This window comes from Semicossyphus pulcher, unplaced genomic scaffold, assembly GCF_022749685.1.
Source record: "Semicossyphus pulcher isolate SPU_LCO1_2020_fin unplaced genomic scaffold, fSemPul1.0.p SCAF_7, whole genome shotgun sequence".
NCBI classification, from domain to species: Eukaryota; Metazoa; Chordata; class Actinopteri; order Labriformes; family Labridae; genus Semicossyphus; species Semicossyphus pulcher.
In genome coordinates this window covers 17,222,046-17,242,086 of record NW_027211748.1, presented here as the reverse complement: position 1 = coordinate 17,242,086, position 20,041 = coordinate 17,222,046, and the positions used below count along the sequence as shown (strand labels likewise).

The 20,041-nt window shown below is 43.4% G+C and overlaps 1 protein-coding gene across 1 annotated transcript in view; it reads left to right on the top strand.

Annotated features, from left to right (window-relative positions):
- The window catches only part of insra (insulin receptor a), a 56,198-nt gene that overhangs the window by 27,630 nt on the left and 8,527 nt on the right, over nucleotides 1–20,041 (top strand). Inside the window, exons 3-13 of the mRNA XM_069683945.1 lie at nucleotides 2,516–2,864; nucleotides 8,359–8,498; nucleotides 9,169–9,313; nucleotides 9,647–9,861; nucleotides 12,213–12,339; nucleotides 12,724–12,977; nucleotides 16,317–16,484; nucleotides 17,645–17,843; nucleotides 18,157–18,443; nucleotides 18,782–18,921; nucleotides 19,515–19,674. Coding sequence (XP_069540046.1) covers nucleotides 2,516–2,864; nucleotides 8,359–8,498; nucleotides 9,169–9,313; nucleotides 9,647–9,861; nucleotides 12,213–12,339; nucleotides 12,724–12,977; nucleotides 16,317–16,484; nucleotides 17,645–17,843; nucleotides 18,157–18,443; nucleotides 18,782–18,921; nucleotides 19,515–19,674 — 2,184 coding nt within the window. The remainder of the gene's footprint in view (nucleotides 1–2,515; nucleotides 2,865–8,358; nucleotides 8,499–9,168; nucleotides 9,314–9,646; nucleotides 9,862–12,212; nucleotides 12,340–12,723; nucleotides 12,978–16,316; nucleotides 16,485–17,644; nucleotides 17,844–18,156; nucleotides 18,444–18,781; nucleotides 18,922–19,514; nucleotides 19,675–20,041) is intronic.

The window sequence follows — 20,041 nt, the reverse complement described above, 5'->3', positions numbered from 1 at the left end:
TGCTGCTGTCTGACTGGCTGAGAGGGGAGAGAGCGGGACACAAAGGGTTAAACTGTGCGCCTGTCTTCCTTGGAGATGGGAGAGGCCATTTGAATGGCTAGCTTCTGCAGCTAGCCAACACATTGGCTAAGGCTGAGGGTGGATCTGCTGCTGGGCCTGTGCTCCGACATGGAGCCCTGCTGGAGGATCAGGAGTCTGTGTGAGGAGAAGGCAGAGCTCTTCTGTGTGTACGTGCGCGCGCGTGCGTCTGTGTATTTGAGCAAAAGTTGAAGGGCAGCTTTTGAAATAGATTTTCCAAAACTGAAGGGAAACATCATTTCAAGGAGATAATTTTGTTTATCAATGTTGCAATCTCCTTCAGGGCGCTTTTTTGTCCCACCTTGGGCAGACTGACGTAGATAAAAGGTGGTTATATCATTTGTTTTTCCAGCACCATGCCCCCCCTTTAGCCCCCCCCCCCCACACACACACACACTGCCATTCTCATGTTGCTGCCGAACACACGCTCTTCAAGAGCTTACCTCTAAATGCAGAAGGACAGGGGGCCCGTGTTGTGTTGTTCATTTAAGGGCTGACCTCGTCCCGCTAATGAGGCCAGGCAGTTTTGACAGAGTCATGCTCAACAATAGAAAGTTTACAAGGAAAACAATAACAAAGATCATTGATCCGTAATTGGAAGTCAGAACAGAAACTTCCCTCTCCTTCCTTTGTTTGTGTTTATGTGGCTCAGACCTGTAAAACAGCCACATACTGACAACTTTACGGTCTAACCTGTAACATGCCCCTAACCCCTGTGACTCATTATCTCCCCTGCTGTTGACTGGTCTTAATCTGGCTCTCGTGGATGAGAGGCTAATCTCAGCAGGCAGGCAGGTCAGTCAGCTGTATTTACCTCTGAGAAGCCTCCATGCATCCTCATACTTTTGCTAACACTCACATAAACTCTGATACACTTACAGACACACTCACTTCCCTGTCCTGCTAGTTTCGTGTTATGTAACAGGCTGATTACAGGCACACATTCGTGCAGATGTATGCATAAAGAGGCGACCTACAGACCGGTGCCTCTGTCCTTAGCTGATCGATTTTACAGCCAGAAACATCGCTGAACTTCAGCACTCTGTACCTTTATAAAAGAGGCCTACGCTTTTGTTGCACAGCTACTTTAGATGGTATTTATTATAGTCACTGTAACCAAGGGCTTAGTAATGCATGGATATTTTGTATATATCGTCTTCTTAAAATTATTTTGAGGCTCTTTTGATTTCATGAATTGCAGTATAGCTTTCTACGACTTCTAAGCATTATTCTCATACTAGCTGATGTTTTTGTTATGTTTGAGTCTATACATTTTCTGATCTAAATGTCAGAAAGTGTTCTCTACAATTTCCCTTAACAGGAAGTGAACACTTCATCTACTTTGTTTTTGTCCAACTAAGGACCAAAGAGTATTTTGGTTCTTTTCAGACCAATGACTGTTCGAAATACTTACTTGATAGTTGGTTATAAATGATGAATTATTTAGTACAGTCATTGTCTGTATTTCTTTTCCATCAATTAATCAAATAATTGTTTAACTGAACCCTTTGATGTGATTTTGCCATAGCAAACAGTATTTGTTTTTGAGGTGCAGGGCAGTCAGAACTAACGATAGTAGAGGCAAACTATGGAGACATTTGACCCTGCAAAAAAAGGCTATAAAGAAATGTTTATAGGGGGTGCACCCATGGAGGGATGCCCTAAAAACAAAATCATGTGAATGTAGAGCTGCCGTGGTTGAAAAAGTTCTTGGCGGCCCTTATACAGAGGCTACAGTTCTTAATGTGGTGGCCCCAGGTTCGACTCCCACCCTTGGCCCCTTGCCGCGTGTCATCCCCCATTCTTTCTTTCCTTGTTTCCAGCACTATCCAATGTACTCTATAAATAAAGGCATAAAAGGCATAAAAAATATTTTTTAAAAAACGTTTGAAAAAGTTAATAATCCATTGATTAATCAGGCTTTTTCATCATCAAATTTCAAACATTTAGTCACTCATTAAACTTCTTGTCCTGCAGGAACGAAAGGGAAAACAAGCAAAGATGTCTTGCCCTTCGCTTGCTTGCAAAATAATGAATGCTTGGAATGAGAGATTTTCCCCTCTGGCTCACTTTCACCAAGCTTTCTGGATAAATGTCTGTCTTTTGTCAGCCAGTGTTGGATCCCCGCTGTTTGTATTCAGCTTGCTCGTTGGCCAATGTCAGATGGTTGTCTGGGATTTTGGCGAGTGCGGCGAGGAGGGATTACACTCCTGCAGACAGACAGATCCGATCATATGAGATTTCTGTGGAGCTGGAGAAACAAAGATCTTTAATATAGATGTAATAAAATCACATGGGGAACTGGAATACCAAGTAACAGTTGGATAAGTGTCCTGTTTCCCTCTTCCTGCTGCTCACACTCAGTCCATTCATACTTAACCTTTTAATTTGTGTCACCTTTGCTTCCTTAACCTCCTTCTTCCTCTCTCATCTACAGTGTGCCCTGTTCAGTGTAAACACCGAGCCTGCACCAAGGATGACCAGTGCTGCCACGACCAGTGTCTGGGCGGCTGCCTGAAGCCCCACTCGGCCGGTCACTGCGTGGCCTGCCGCGGCCTCCAGCACGAAGACAAATGCGTGGAGCGCTGCCCCGAAAACCACTACACCTACAAGGGCTGGCGCTGCGTCTCCTTCGCCTTCTGCCAGGATCTCCACAACAGATGCAAGCGGGAGAAGGAGCGGGAGAAAGAGCACAGCAAGAGCCCCGACTGTCACGAGTACGTCATCCACAATGGCGGATGCATCCCTGAGTGTCCCTCCGGCTACACCACCGTCAATTCCTCCTCGTAAGTGCACACTCATGCCGGTTTGATGGGCTCTTGATGGTCTGATGGAACGATGTGTGATCGCTGAAGCTGGTTTAATACACGTCAAGATTGAATCCTGACACAGGCGACTTCTTCTTCACAAAACCCATAGTATTTCTAAGAATAGAAGGAATGCCTTCATTTAGAAATGTGTTTATGCTTACTACAGATTGATTATAATAAAACGACTCCCAGGTATTATGCTGTAATCATTTAATCGGGGGATTTGACCCTGACGCTCAAAATGACGAGTTAAGTTAATCGTTTCAGGGTTGTGATGAGGTCAGGGGAATAAAGGGAGGGGGTGGGGTTTTCATGATATCAGATAAAGTGTTAAACTTTGCTGTGGTACTCGTGTACTTGTATAGCTTTTTATGACCAACCTGCACACATCACTGGTAAAGAAAATGTCACCAAACAGATTCCAACAAGTTTGTAGTAATGTAAATCGAATTAAAGACATAATGAGTAGAAATTTCCTCTAAAACAAAGTATAAACTGATACAAAACGAATCCTGACCCACGACAACTGCTGCGCTGTCTGTTTCTGCAGAAACCCTTTAGTCCTATTTCTCACAATCTCATATCCCATCGGCGACAGTCTGATGACGATATAGCCTCTGGGGACAACGGTGAACATGCCGGGGCGTGTAGCCAGCGGTTAGTGATAAACGACTTCCAGTCAAGACTTCTTTCTTGTGATTGACTTTAATTGACGGGTCTTACCTTCGCCGAAGTTTCAACATCATGATGCAAAGTAGTAAAAAGTAAAAACGAAGCTGTGTCAGGTCTGTCCTCAAGAGGAGAAGAAGACTACTTTTAAAATGCTCGTTTGTTGATCGGAGGTCGGATCCATCATTTCTGATGCATTCAAGGAAGTTGGGAAATCTGAATGCTGAGCGGCTTTTTGTGACGCAGCGTCAAGGGAATTTATCTCAAGTCTCATCTTTTAGATCTAGAGCGTATTGTTAGCCGACTTGCTGCAGATGTCTGTTTATAGAGATTAACAAAAGGTAAATCATCTTATGATGAAGCTGATGGGAGCCGGGATGGCATCACGGCGCATCACGTTCCGCCTGCTTTTTCTCTCCACACAGAGAGCATACGCCGCAGCCTGCTGATACGTGATTGGTCAATATTACTCGGACTACAAGCGTAGTACAAACAGAAACCAGAACACCTGCCTACATTTCTATTCTAGAAATGAAGAATAGAGATTATATTTCTCATAATTTTGCTGTGTTTCTGGGTGCAATTACTTAGGCGGTGTTAAGCCAATGATCCGCAGGCCAGGACTCAAAAAACGCAGCCACCAGACTACATAGTTGCCTCAGTCTGACGGCTCTCTGTCTGTCTGTGTCTCTTTAATGTCTGAGACACCAAAGAGACGTGACAAAGCTTCAGTATTTCAGGACATGTGAATTAGAACAGTCTGTTGTGTCGTGTGTGTGTATAAAGAGCAGGTGTAGGTGTAGCTGCAGAGGTGGAGCAAGCGCGACTTTGGCTTCATTCACACAAAATCAGGCATCTTCTTGCAAAGTTGTGTGACGGTGGTATTTATTTGTGCTTTAGAATAAATCAGTACTAATAATAAGTACTTCAATAAAAATAAAAGAAAGAAGTAAATAAATATGAGGGTAAATTAAGAATAATCATATCTGTGAAATAAACAGACTGCAGAGACGCCTGCCACGGTTTCGCTCTGATCTCCGTGTTTGTAGCACAAAATGGCGGAACCGAAGGTCCTCCTGCTGAGCTCAGACCGCACTCTGTATATATATATATGTGCTCACACACCTTTTTTTGTGTCTGTGCATGTGTGAGACTGCGGGTCAGCCGGGTCAAAGTGGTGCAGCACAGTAGGAAGGCTGGCACATCTCTGTTTCTGCTTTTGACTCTGTATGTATCTGCATTTTTTGTCACTCACGCTGCACAAAATTGACGGTTCTTTACAACCACTGCATTGCAGTGGGCGAGCTGTAGGAACATGCAGACAGTTAGACGTGTAGCGTTTTTTTTTCCTCTACAATTTACAACCGGCTGTGCACATAACTTTGTAGCTGCATCCTAGCAGACTATCCTCTCTAAAGAAGGGCGTTGTGTTTGTGCTGACCTGCCACTGACCTCTCTCGCCTCCCTCTTTCACACCTTCTCTGACCGCGACAGGAGTGTTGATACGCGTGGGTGTGCCGGCAACCACAGACACTCAAGACAGCCTTAATCATTCTGCCGGGGGAGAGGTTGAAAACGCAGCTGGATCTTCTGACACTTGTTGTCTTTTGTTTCAAGATGACTGGCTAGTTGACAGGTTAGCTGGTAAACACAAAAGGAATCAGAGAGGCACTCAGGACAGTCTGTCAGGCCCCGGGGTGCTGGGCCTTGACCTCCCTGGCAGAAGGTCAGTCTGGCACGCACCAGCAGCCGCGTAGTCCAGGCTTGTCCGTCACTGACAACTGTGATGAAAAGGAAAAGTGGTTGTACAAGTGCCGCAGTCTTTGCGTCATCATGTATTTTTAACCCTTAATTATCCACTGAAGTTTTGCCAAGCAACTCATCTTGTGCAGCTTCACATCCATGGGGTTACGACACACATTTACACCTGAGGGGATCGAGCGTGGGACTCTCAGAGCAGATCTAGCTCCACTGGAGCGGATGAAGGAGAGGTGCATTTCTCAAGTGCACCTGTGCAATTTTTCTTTCTCGGTTTTCCTGGTTTGTCCGCATATAAAGTTTTGTTACAAGTAATTAAACCACATTTATGTATTTCACTAGAAAAATAATTGCTCTCAACTACAGTTACATATAGTTTCATGAGCTTGCGACAATTAACCTATATTCAATATTAAATAGGTTGAATTTAATTGTCTAATGCTCGACAGCTCTTTGACTCGTGCTTGAACAAATGTGGGAGCCTCTCAGTATGTTAAACTGATCACTTCTTGCCAGCTATTTAGATCAATAATCCTGTTAATCTCCATCTTTAAGCTACCGTTCACCTGTGGTGAACCCTGAGATTCTCCCATCGCAGCCTTTTTCACTCCGACTGCCTCTCTGTTCCCCTTATGGTCCATCTCTTCTTTTTGGCATCTCCCTCCCGCCGCTGGCTTTAAACTAAGCTGTGGAAATGAAAGTGCTTTGAGGATAAGTGGTGCGCTCCATGGCGTTATGAGCGTCTAGGCTGAAAGTGCAGATGTGGCACTACAGAGGGGGAGGAAAGGTCACGATAGATCAGGAGAGTTATGAGCCAGATAAAGGAAGAATGCCTTAAATCCTTTTTATTTGCAAGACAAACTTTACAACAGTTTTCTCCTTCTTTATATTCTTGTTTGTGTCACATGGGTGATTTGTTCTGTAGTTCAAATCTGTCATCAATCTCTCTTTACAAGTGTATCATGATGACAGAGCATTTTTCATTCCTTTGTTTAAATTTCCTGCGACATCCACAGTAACACGTTTTCATTTTAATAAAGTGAACTGCGTCCAAACTCAGTGCTGTTCAAGAAACAATCTCTGTCCTTCTTTACCAACAACAAATACGTGTCACATGACCATTTACATACACTGGACATGCATGTGGCTGTCTTAACAGGAAGGGGATTGTCTACTTGCTTAGAGGCAGAATAAACAACAAACGAGGCAACAGTGGCCGAAAAAGTACAACCAGAGAGGATTTAGTTTGAGGTGCGAGAACTGTTCCTGAACGCTCTGAGTGATGAGATCCAATCGGGAAGTGAGTGTGGGTGTCTGTTTCTGCCTGTTCGCACTCAAACGCATTTCAAGAGCTTTTAATCTCAAACGGTGTCAACAGTGTTTTTAGAGTCTCAGTTTGAGGTGTTTGAATATGCAGGAGGAGTGTGGATGCTCTGTATAAACTGAGCAAAAGTTCTGTGTTTTTTAAACAAAATCATATCAGTGTGGTTGCAATCTCGGATCAGCTAGAGTCTGACAACGATACAGCCTCTGGGGACAACTGTGAACATGTCGGGCGGCTCGGTTAAGCCAACGGTTAGCGATAAACGACTTCCAGTCAAGACTTCCTTTTCCGCGTGCTGCATTGCTTTGAGAAAAAGAAACAGTTTTTCTTGTGATTTACTTGATCTTTTCAAATGCTCGTTTGTTGAACGGAGGTCGGATCATTTCTCATGCATTCGAGGAGGTCTGGATATCTAAACGCTGACACAGCGTCAGGGGAATTTATCTCAAGTCTAGAGCGGATTGTTGGCTGACTTGCTGCAGATATCTGTTTTATAGAGATTAACAAGATGGTAAATCATTGTCAGATGACGCTGATGGGAGCCAGGATGTCGTTACGGCGAGTTACGTTCCGCCTGCTTTTGCTCTCCACACGGACTGTTTTTCCTGCATACGCCGCAGCCTGCTGATACATCATTGGTCAACATTACTCGGACTACAAGTGTAGTACAAACGCAGAAAACTTGCCGTCCCTAAAATCCACGTCCCTACCTACAGATTCTACATTTTTATGTAGAATATATTAATTGAGATTGATGTGGATGTAGCCTAAGTGCCATGAAATCTGTAGCACATTAACTACCACCAGCTTCCATGATTTGGTATTAACAAAAGAAATGGCGCACTCTTCTGTAATTGTCCTGCTAGAAACTCAACTGTTGCAAAATACAGATATTCTGACTTTACTTTTAACCCTCTCAGGACAACGGCCCCGAACAGACAGGCCATCATTGTCTAGTCATGCCTCGGTGTCCTCCATTAGAAACCTTTTCCGCAGCAGCACATGTCTCTGATAAGAGACGTCTGTTACTCTGCTGTGTGATTCTGACACTCTGCAGAGGTTGTTGTGGAGCTTTCGGTTTTAAATCATCAAAGTTTCGACTTGCAGCATTATCAGTGTGTTGGGATTGTACAGATGGCTTTTCAGGAAATAGGTTAATAAGGTTGGCACACAAAGCCGTCACCATATACCTGTTATGAGAGTAGACTTGTTATGAAAACCTTGTGTAAGCCAGGTTGTTAAGGTGAAAGTTTAGGGCCAGGTCACATTCGGTTTTGTTATTCATACAGGGCGGCGAAGCTCTTATGTAAAGCAGCTTTCATAAACATTTTATATAACAGACAGGTATCATGACTATTTGTTAAGCTTCTCGCTGGTTTAATCGGAGCATATGGCAGCTAAAGAGCCACATCAGAAGACGGAGAAGCGCTCAGCAAAGCTACAAGGGGAGCAAATGTTGGATTTGAATTCATCAGGCAGCCACAACATGACTCCAAATGAATGCAAATGCTGCTCCGCAACTGCTGGATGTGTAACCAAGCAACAGTGAGCCAAACAACTTAAAATGTGATAAGTAGGTGTTGTGTTGACAACCTGTTTGCGCTGCCAAAAAATCAGTTAATGCAGGTTTAAGTTTAAGAATGAATGGGATGAAACTAACCACGTGATTATCACGCACACATTTACTGACATGTTTTGTTGTTTTCTTTTTGTCTACAGGCTGAACTGCACCCCCTGTTTAGGGCTCTGTCCCAAGGTCTGTATGGGTCTGATAACTGTGGACTCGGTCACGGCTGCTCAGGCTCTGAGAGGCTGCACTGTTCTCAACGGGAGTCTGGTCATCAACCTGCGCGGAGGAAGTGAGTCTCTGTGGTTTGTTTGGTCGAGTCTGATAACAGAAGTTTGACATCACAAAAATGCCAGCTCCAGTCATGTTTCAAGACATATAAACAACAAAACACGTATCTGCCGTCGTTTAGTGGCGACGTGTTGAAACTTAGCTTGATGCTGATCGTTCTGATGATAATGTGGAACATTTTTCCCCCTCTGAGATAAGCAGCAAAAAAAAAGGGATTTGAATCCGAAGGTTTTTTTTTTTACTATAACTTCAACAGGTTGTTGACTTTATTTTATTTCCTTGTGTACGAAGGCCAACAGGACGGACTTTAGTTTATGAATAGGTGAAAGACCTCTCCTGCCCTTACATACCCTGGCTTTGCATGAATCATAGTCATGGATCACAAGGATCTCTGTGTTTTTGAAGGATAATCATGGACATAAAGGAACCATTGACCTTTAAACTGCAATGTAACCCAGCTTCTTTTCATTTCCTATCTTACGTGATGTCAAGCTATTATCTGTTATGACCCTGTCTGTTGCCACTTGGTCTGCCTGTTCTGTTTTGTAAAAAAAATGTTGTATAAGAAAAGCCTAAATAGAGGGATTGTATTATAATGTTTTTGCATATAAAAATATAACAGAAGAGAACACTTTTCATGTCAAAGCTTCTGTCTTTTCTGTTCCCTGTAGACAACATCGCCGCTGAACTGGAGGCCAGCCTGGGCCAGCTGGAGGAGATCACTGGCTACCTGAAAGTGCGGCGGTCCTACGCCCTCGTCTCCCTCTCCTTTTTCCGTAAACTCCATGTTATTCGCGGAGAGGAACTGGAACCCGGGTGAGTCTCCGACTTCTGAGCCCGTCTCATCCTCGCCATGTCAGAGCCTGCTCCTGTAATTATGAGTTAAAAGCGGAAGGACTGACCTTTTCAAAATGTCTTTCTGTGGTAACTGTTTTGGTTAGACTCTCCCAAATCATATACAAGGCCTCATGCAGACGAGGAGAAGGGCGCTTGTAGCACAATGGACTGCACTTACAGTAAAGATGGCAAAACATAAGCAGAACCAAATTGTAGGCTGGAATAGTTTTCTGCTCATGTAACTCTTTAATAACATCCTCAGTTAAATGTCACACAAAATATTTTCATTTAATCTTGTGTGCTCTTTTCCAGGAATTTCTCCTTCTACGCTCTGGACAACCAGAACCTGCGGCAGCTCTGGGACTGGTCCAAACACAAGCTGACCATCCTGCAGGGACGCATGTTCTTCCACTACAACTCCAAACTCTGCATGTCTGAAATCCGCAAGATGGAGGAGAAGACGGGGACCAAAGAGCGGCTAGTCCAGAACGACATTGCCTCCAAGAACAACGGAGACCAGGCCTCGTGTAAGACCCTCTCCTCCGGTTGTTGCAGGAGTTACTATGGCCACAAAAAACACAGAGTCCTGCCTGGAACAGACGTAAACATAGTCACAGTTCATGTTATGATGGTCATTTCCTGTACCTTTTTATGTTTGCAGATGTCTTCCAGCAGACCTTTTAGTGACACAGTTTAACTGGGAACAACAAACAGAGCAAAGCACAGATAACTATTTAACATGCTTACACAGTAATATAAGGTGTTCTGTTTTTGTCCCTTCCATCTGTGTTCAGGTTCAGAGACAGGGTGTAGGAATGAGGTCATTGAGCATAAAAGAGATTACAGCCTTGTCTTCATAAGGAAGAACGAGACAGTAAACAGAAGAAGCTGTACGGCAAAGGATGCTTCAGAACTCTTCAGATTGTTCTTTGTTCTGTTGCTGCTGATCTTTAATAGGTCTCAAACCCAATTGGATCCAAGCAAAGCCACTGTTATTATGTGACAAAACATAATTATCAAATGTGGAAAATGTGCTTTTTAATGAGTGTGAATAGAAAAGTTTAGGGAAAGTGATGTAAAAATCCATTATTAAGTGCTTATACTGCTGCAGATGTTGTTGTTATGCTCTCTCCGTTAGCATTGACCATGTTTTGACTCTTTTGCGTGGGTCTTTTTTTCTGCATGTCTTCAGGCCCCTTAGTTTAGTACTTTAAGTTCCCTTGGAAGGTGTTTGTAAGTCTTCCTCTGGTTCTTTTGGGATCGTTAACACTTCTACTGCAAATGCCCCCAGACAAATTTGAAGGTCAGCTACGTGGTTCGTGTCTGTGCAGATTGATTCTCTCAGATGCACGTAGCCGGGCTGTTCTGTCGGCTAATAAGGTCAAGAAGGAGGCGTCATAGAAACTCAAAGTCTGGGCAACCTGAACTCAGGAGGGGTCCTTCTTCGCGTCCCTATTGTTTCCTGTTATTGCTTCAATTTTTCGAATATCAGCTCCGGTTAGTTCATCATTCCTGTTACATAGGCCCTTGTATAGTGCAGCAACAACAAAGTCCCTCCACTTCGTCTGTAGCTGTGTTACCTTATAGCTCCAAATTTTCCTCAAATCAGCCTCTCCCGACATGTCATGGCCAGCCCAATCCAGATCTGAACCCCGTCTAAACCTCCTGAATGTGATCGAGAGGAAGGTGGATGGTCACAAGCCATCGAACATAGAGTGGCCTAACGTCACCCAACAGTGCTGTGACAGACTGGTGGAGAGCAGCCAAGATGCATGATGTTATTGAAAACCAGGTTATTCCACCAAATATTGTTTTCTGAACACGTCTACCAGCTGGGCGTAAAAAAAAAAAGTATTTTTTTCTTATGCCCAACTTAGCTACCAGTAACTTCTTGATTCAAATTTACACTGAGTGCACCAAGTCTATCTGACACCAGTCGTAGCTGCGCCCGGTCTTATGATGCGCATCCACGTGAATACTCGCAAATCGGTGACTGTTGCCAAGCAACACACTTCTCCACTCTCTAACTTCTCCCTGGTTTCTGTCCGACACATGCCGGAGCTGAGGAGAGAGCGCAGGACTCGCCTGTCAAAACGAAACCTTTCCGATCACAGATGACTCTCTCGTTTGAATGCCTTTTTATGTATCCTGTAAAACAACAAGACGTGCTGTCATTGTGTTTTTCTTTAAAGTTTTGTGAGCGTTAGTTTTAGCGTTTTTTTTACCTTGAAAGTCTGACTTTCCAAACTCACGCCTGCTCCACCCTGACCGTAAAATATACACCCGGGTGCAACACAAACTTGGCATAAGTCTTACTGGTGCTCAGGGCGTAATTTAAACTCTATCGTAACTTGTAGCTCTAGGTCGGACGTAACGTTACACCCAGGCGTACGCCCAGCTGGTGCACTCGGCTCCTATTGTTTCAAAATGAACGCAAACTTGTTTTCTTTGCATTATTCGAGGTCTGAAAACATCTTTTTTGCATCTTTTTGTGATCTTAACCAGTCCTCATTTCCTGCAAGTAAAGAACCTAAATGAGAATATTTTATTTTGAAGTTGTGGGAAATGTTGTATTCATTAAAAAAAAAGTTCATTTTACACAAACACAAACCTATAAACGGTAGAACCAGAGGAAAACTAACTAATTATTTTAGTCTGTAATCATCATCTGAAAGACTCCCGGTCCAGGGAGAGGACAAACAATTCAACTCCAGTATACCCACATGAGGCCCGCAATTCAGTTCATTATAAAAAACATATGCTACGATGAACAGCAATTTCTCCCGGTAACAGAGATTTAAAAACATACGTAATTTACACTCTTAACTTTGAACTCTTCCTGCTTTTTTTGCTTTTAATAATTAATGTCTTTTCTCAGGTGAGAACCACGTGTTGAAGTTCACCCAGATTCGAACTGGGAGTGATAAAATAATGGTGAAGTGGGAACCGTTCTGGCCTCAAGACTTCAGAGACCTGCTGGGCTTTATGGTACTCTACAAAGAAGCGTAAGTTAATCTTCATCTCTGAATAGAAACATTAGTTAAACCCTATTTTTAGTGGTGATGTGATTTCCTGTTTCACAGTCTGAATTAAAATCTGAAAACAGTGTGTCTTTAAAGTGTATGGGGAACATCACATTTGTTGTTTTTACTGATTAATCAGTCAAAATTATATATTATTTATTATATATTCTTTTAAACCAGCACCATTCTGACTTCTCTGCCCTTTGTGATGTTTTGCGAGGCTTGTTTCCTCTACTGAGCTGTCGGATAAACAACTGTAAAAGATCAAACTGTAACTCAATATCCTTTCTCTACAAAAATACAATTTAGGCACACTTATAACAAATTTGTCTTCTGTTTGTTGTTATTGTTTTCCCCCCACAAAAGACCTTTTCAGAACGTAACTGAGTTCGATGGGCAGGACGCCTGCGGCTCCAACAGCTGGGTGATCGCTGACGTGGACCCACCACGCCGAGCGACAGACGGGGACAAAGAGCAGTTTGAACCGGGTCATCTCATCCTGCCGCTGAAGCCGTGGACGCAGTACGCAATCATGGTGAAAACCCAGCTCTCAGCCTCGGACGAGCACGAAGTCAACGGAGCGAAGAGTGAAATTATCTACGTTCGCACCAACGCCACCAGTAAGACTGAATCAGATTTAAATTGTACATCAGTTCTTTCAAACGTTATCCACTTGGTGTAGCTGACTTCTGTGGATTAGATGTCTATAGAAATGTTCTGTTGAATTTAGATGATGTGGTCCCACATCAAAGTCGGCATGGTGATGCAGTGGTTAGCGCTGTCACCTCACAGTTGGAAGGTTCCTAGTTCAAACCCCAGTTCAAATGAAGTGGGGAGTTTGTTCTGTGTGGAGTTTGCATGTTCTCCCCGTGCATGCGTGGGTTCCCTCCTCGTACTCCAGCTTCCTCCTCACTGCTGCTCTTTAGAGCCTACTTCATCTACATCTACTACAACTTCCTCAAACACAGAACACACCGGTGCCAGTCAGTTACGGCAAAGTAGGGCAGGACTACTAAAAAAAAAAAAAAAATTTGTAAAGATCCCTTTAAACCTATGTCAATAAAGGGATGCTGATGAAGATGTTATGAGTAAACACAGCTCACAGAGGCTTGCAGAGTAGCTGACACGCACACCTCCTAAACCTCAATAATGTGGACTAAACAAAGCTGATTTGTTGTCTGGAAGCGAGTTTGATTAAGATAAGATAATAAATGTTAACATAAACAAGTTTTATGTAAGAGTAAAGAAAAAAGACAGCAGCCCACACTCAAGCAGAAGCCCAAAAGTCATCATATGTAGACGTGAAAAGAAATCAATATTTGCTATATTTGTAGCAATAGTGTCTGCTCTCACCAAATGACACATGCAAAGTGTTGCCCTTCCAATGACATGTATAAAAAAATGCCCTGCCTTGTAAAACACAGTTAAAACACAAAGATCGAACCTCAGACAGCCTGACAGGTTTGTAAAAGTTTACGAGATGGGAAGTAACTTCTGGTCTGATTCAGCTAATTTCAGAGGCGTCTTGAGGCCTCATTGTGACTTTCTTTTGGTGTTACTATCAATGACTGGTTGATTCAGTGTTGTGTGTGTCAGTCGAGCTGCTGCCAAAAATGTCCTTGGCACAAGAACAGGGAAGAGGAAGACAGATGGGACGATTCGCCCGGGGGGGTCTCTGACCAACAGGGCGCTGCCTCGTGCAAGGTGTCTGCATCAGTCACGCAGCGGTCATAAATCTCTTCCTACTTAATTGAACTCTGCCACCCACAGAGTGCGGCGTGTGCAGTTCAGACTCATCGTAGTCATCATGTGCGGCCTAACTGGCTTTCTTTTACACAATCTGTGTGTTCTTTGCTGATATACCGCATCCAACATGACACCCCTCGCTCACACGAGACAGGCTTCCAGCAGAGACGCATCAGTCAGTCAGCCAGCCGTGTTGAGGGAGGGTTCTTTTCTACCCGTCTGGCAATCGCTCTGGGTTCCTGGTCTGTGTCATACCTTGTCAGAAGGGCAAAGCTGTCATTACCAATGAGCTGTTGCTGATGAAACTTAGTCTGACAATGCGGTCGGACCAGTGTGTTGCAACGTCATGAAACGGGGACATCATAATCACACTGACAATGAAGCTCCTATCTCTGTGTCCCCTTAGGCGTCAGTCTGACATCTCCGCGCCCTCTTCACTCCTGATATCTTTCCTCCTCATCACACACTTCTTATGAAGTATAAATGTCAACACTAAAATCTTTGTTCAATTACACTTTTGACGCTCTTCTCGTATGTCGCCTCCCACTCGAAAACCTTTTTCATTCGTCTGCTTAAAAGACGATCAGATAAACGGGGAAACTAGTCGGTGTTTATGCCCCATGTCGCTTTTGTACTTGCAGCGCAGGAAGACACACTTTCGTTATTAGCTGGCCACAGTTGATGCAAATCAGAGATCACATATTCAGATGAATAATAGGATGAAAAAACAAGCTGCTCTGAAACAATCATTAAGCAGCTGCCAAATTCATTTTTAGCTGTATTTATTCTTACCAGTAACAAACACGCTCGGCCGTGCCAGCGTCCCCATCCTGCTTTGACTCATGTTTAAAATGCCTCTTACATTTGTGGTGCTAATCTGTTTTCACTAAGCAGGGTGGAATTAAGAATAGAAATTGCGGTTTGTCTTGCAATTTGAAAATATCTTGCTGTGCAGTCATGTCTTACATGAATGAATACTGAAAGTTCACTCACGGACCATGAGAAGATTGCCACTGTAAACTGATCTGTGTGAAAAGCTGCATTTTTAGACTACATTATAAATAAAACAAGAACTATGTTTTACAAGTAGACGTTGTTGACAAGTTAAACTGATGTAGAAGATTTTTTTAAGTGTACATCGGAACTAAAACTTTACCTGCTGCATCTGTGATACTTGCAACGTCATGAAACAGGGACATCATAATCGCACTGTGACAATGAAGCTGGGTTCTCTTTGTCTCCTCAGGCGTCAGTCTGACATCTCCGCGCCCTCTTCACTCCTGTCATCTATTCACTTCATCACACACTTCTTATGAAGTATAAATGTCAACACCAAAATCTTTTTTCAATTACACTTTTGACGCTCTTGAGACATAAAACGCTCTGCTTGAAATAATAAATGTTTTTGTCTGCAACATATGTTTAATTACCTTGTAAAAATCCTCCCAAGGCATCTCCTCCTTCTCCCTCATGAAACATTCCTGAATCTGCATAGGCCCCGCCCACTAAGCACATTTCCATCCGCCCCCTCCGTTGCGAAAACGAAACGCGTCTCTGCCATCGTTTAGTGGCAACTTGTTGAAACGTATTCAGTAATCAGTAGTAGTAACGTTAACGTTAGTAGTCAGTAGTGAGTTTACAAAAATTACGATGGCAGTTACAGCTGGCTAGTGCATCGCTGAAGTGGTTGCCATAGGTTACACATAATGATATGCATAGCGTCACCCCGTCCACTAACGGGATTGGCTCCTTAGGTTTGTGACGTCTCAAACCTGCCAATCTGAAAACGTGTTGTTCAGCCTGTCCTTGGTACACTGCAGTTTAAAAACAGACAGGCCCAGCCATGGAGATGACTGCTGATGTTGTCCCTGATATGTCCTGTAGCACATGAAGAACACCACATGGAGATGTTTACAAGGTTAAACACTTGATTTTCACTGGAGGGGGGCTTTAAAACTGCATTGGCAGATATGGCTGCTCTCATTGGAGTCCCCTAGAACCAAATTACAAGGGTTCTTTAAAAACAGAGATTAAAGCAGAGAACAATGATATGAAGTCACAAGGAAGTAATTAAAAAAAAGCAATGATAGAAGAAAGCACCTGTGGTTTATGACTAGCAGCATGTCTCTGTGTTCTGCTGGATTATGATTAAGGTTAGGAGGATGCTTTCCTAGTTATTAAACATCTTTGGTATTTCTTTGATGTCTCCACAGAACCCTCAGTCCCGCTGGACCCCATTTCCTCGTCCAACTCTTCCTCCCAGATCATCCTCAAGTGGAAACCTCCCAACGACCCCAACGGCAACATCACTCACTACCTGGTCTTCTGCCAGCGCCAGCCTGAAGCCAGCGAGCTCTACAAGTTTGACTACTGTCAGAAGGGTGAGCCACATTGTTTGTGGTTGTCCTGTTCAAGTGTCTGCTACTGTACTGGTGGTTTTCAGTGTCAGACAGAGAGACAGACAGACAGACAGACAGACAGAGAGAGAGATGATGTCCTTTTGAAGTATTTCCATTAGCTCTTCGCACTCAAAGGCTCTTCACTGCTAGAAGTTGCTGCAGTCTGCTCCAGCACGCACTGATCCGATACTCCTCGATTGTTAGCTGATGAAGTTTATATTTTTAAATGATTTTTCAAATAGAAATAGAAATTAACTCACTTTTTATACATTTTAATAAAATAAAGCATACAATCTGAACATAAAAAAATACGGTGAGTCAATGTGCCAAATATTTTGATGATGGTTTCAGTCCTTTTTCTAGCATACAATTAAAACGTTTCCTGGTTTCAGCTTCTTGCATGTGAGACATGACCGTAAATGAAGAGGCTTTTGGTTTGTGGACTATTTGTTGAACAAAAGAAGCAATTCAAAGATGTCTCTTGTGGCTTTTTTGGAAATTGTAATGAGAATTATGAATTTACGATTGAAAAAAAAAGCAGAAAGCCATTTGTGGAGCAATTTTATCTCTGAGTGCGTTTTAACCCTGCTGAGCTCTTTGTGAATTGAACCGTGCTCTATAACAGAGAGAGTGCTGCTTTGTACTCACTGAGCAAAGAAAATCAAGCGCATAAAGGTGAATCTTTTGTTCAGGTAGTGTTATGTAGCTTTAACAAAGTAAAACCTCGCACTGAGACAGTCGAGACCTTCCTCCCACCTCGACTCGGGTTCAGACAAAGTTCACACCTTAATCATGGTTGAATTATTCCTGTCACTTCCTGACCTACGCCGATTCCTTGCCACCGGTGCCCTTCCATATTAGTACACAGCCAGCCCAAACTTTCCTCTTTTAACTCCCACACATCCAGAAGAGGGGAGTCTGCAGGGAGGTGGTGTCACTTGTAATTTATCTCTCCGGTAGAAAAGGGTGAGGACCTCGGGGTGACAACGGCAGACATGCCTTTTAGGCACATGTGTGGGAGGTTGTCTAAGTAGATATTCTTGTCTTATGTGTCTGTGTTTATTGCACCTGTTATCCCATTCTGTCTGATTGTTTTTTTTCTCTCACTCTTTCTTGTTGTGTTTTGGATTCCATTTTTCCAGGGATGAAGCTGCCGTCTCGGGTGCCCACTCAGGTGGACAGCGACGAGGAGCAGAAGTGGAACCAGACGGAGGAGCAGGGGCAGGGGACCCGATGCTGCGCCTGCCCCAAGACCGACAAAGAGCTCAAGAAGGAGAAAGAGGACACAGAGTACCGCAAGACCTTTGAGAATTACCTCCACAATGAAGTCTTTGAGATCAAGTAAGAGGAAGGAGCATAGTCTCGTCTTTTGAATCATCATTGTAAGAAAACATCAGTTCATATTGTTCTTGAAATTTGGAAACACTCTCATAAAAGAAGAGTGTACATATTAGGAATAAATCAGTTTAAATGCATTATCAGATTTAGCAAGACCTGTCCACCACTGATTAAAACATGAAAACATAGAAGCATGTATCTTTTCTATTCAACAAAATGTGCTTGTCGAGTATACTGACAGTGTAACCCATCAGTAGTGCCTTTATGCCAAAAGTGCGTTCTGTAAGTGACTTGACACTTTCCTCGCCGTGTTTAGACGTTCGAGACAGCGACGCTCTGTCATGGGCATCGCCAACCGAACCCTCCCCTTCCTCACCACCGCCCCCAGCCCGCCCCGGGGCACACCCAGCCCCGAGGACGAGGACGAGGACACCTTTGAAAGCACAAAGTCAGTGGTCACCGTCCACGCCAAGGAGTCCACCGTCATCTCAAACCTGCGCCACTTCACCAGCTACCAGATAGAAGTTCACGCCTGCAACCACCCGACAGACGCGGCACGCTGCAGCATGGCAGCGTATGTCAGTGCCCGCACAATGCCTGAAGGTAAGGAGGCGGTGACAGCTGCTCTTCTGTTGCTTTTACTTTACAGATCATTTAATTGTTTTTTGTTGTTTTTTTAAGATTATTTTTTGGGGGCTTTTTTTTGCCTTTATTTTTTGGACAGCTGAAGAGAGACAGGAAATATGGGGAGTAGAGAGTGGGGGATGACATGCACAAAATGATCGGCAGACTGGGAGTCGAGCCTGCGATCGGTGCGTCGAGGACTGTAGCCTCTGTTTATGGGGCGCCTGCTCTACCAACTGAGCTAAACCAGTGCCCCAACAAATCTAATTTGAAGTAAGAATACGACTTATGAAACAATGTGACATTGGTTTCCGCAGACAAAGCTGATGACATCGGGGGTCCAATCAGTTACGAGGTGGCAGAAAACACAGTGCTCATCTCATGGCAGGAACCGGCGGCCCCTAACGGCATGATCATCCTGTACGAGGTCAACTACAAGAGACTGGGAGACAGTGAGGTGAGGAAGCACGCTACACACATATGTGCACACGCCTTTATTGCTTCAGAGTTTGCAAGCATTTGATGGTTTGGGTCACTGAGTGCATGATTACACCATGAGTTCACCACAATGCATCGACACATATGCTCATTCCTAATCAGACAGCACTTTTTATTTTCCCTTTGTCATTAAACGTAATAGCTCAGGACTGTAATGAAAGACGGTGCTGCTGAAAGACTAGTCGTGCTGCACGTAATAGAGGGAATACTTATTACTGGACTTATGGTATTTTAAATAAGCCTTATGGTCTCACTCAAATGAATTCTCCATTTAGTGATCAACCAAATCACATAAGTGTTCCTCCATGTTTTAGTTGCTTTGGAGACAGGTCAACAAAACATAACTGATGCTACAGACTGTTCTTTTCTGTGGTAAACAATAAAAACATTGGAAACATAAAAAAAACAGATTTAACCCTGGAGAGGAAACGATACATCCTGTAAAATGAGTCAAAATGTTATTTTAAAAATGATATTTTAAACTTGGAAATACTGAAGCAGTTGTTTGTCATACGACGCTGACCAGCTGTGTGTTTGTTTTTTTTACTGCAGGAGTTGCACTACTGCGTTTCAAGGAACATGTATAAGGTGACCCGAGGCGCAAAACTGAAAGTGATGCATCCTGGGAACTACACAGTGAGGATCCGTGCAACCTCGTTGGCTGGAAATGGATCCTGGACAGAGCCCACGTACTTCTACGTCCAGGACGCAAGTACGTCACCATCTGTCATAAAGAGAATCAAAGCTACGACTTACAGCGTGTCCAAAATCTATTAAACAAATATCTCATTCATACATATCATCATTCTATTGCTTTAGCTCAGAGCATTCAAAACATCAACTTACTTGGCCATTTGGTAATAACATGAGATGAAACAATAGATTTGATGTCGGATGGAAGTCGAGATTTTAACTTTATTTTCTGTTTTCCAAGATTTTATTTCAGTCCAACTTTCAGCAGCCCTCCTTTTCCTTCAGCACACTCAAAAACCACATTTATACATGCTGTCTGGTCAGAGTGTAACCTACGACATTTTGCCACTTGTCTGATCAGAAGAACTTAAACACTGAAAACCTTT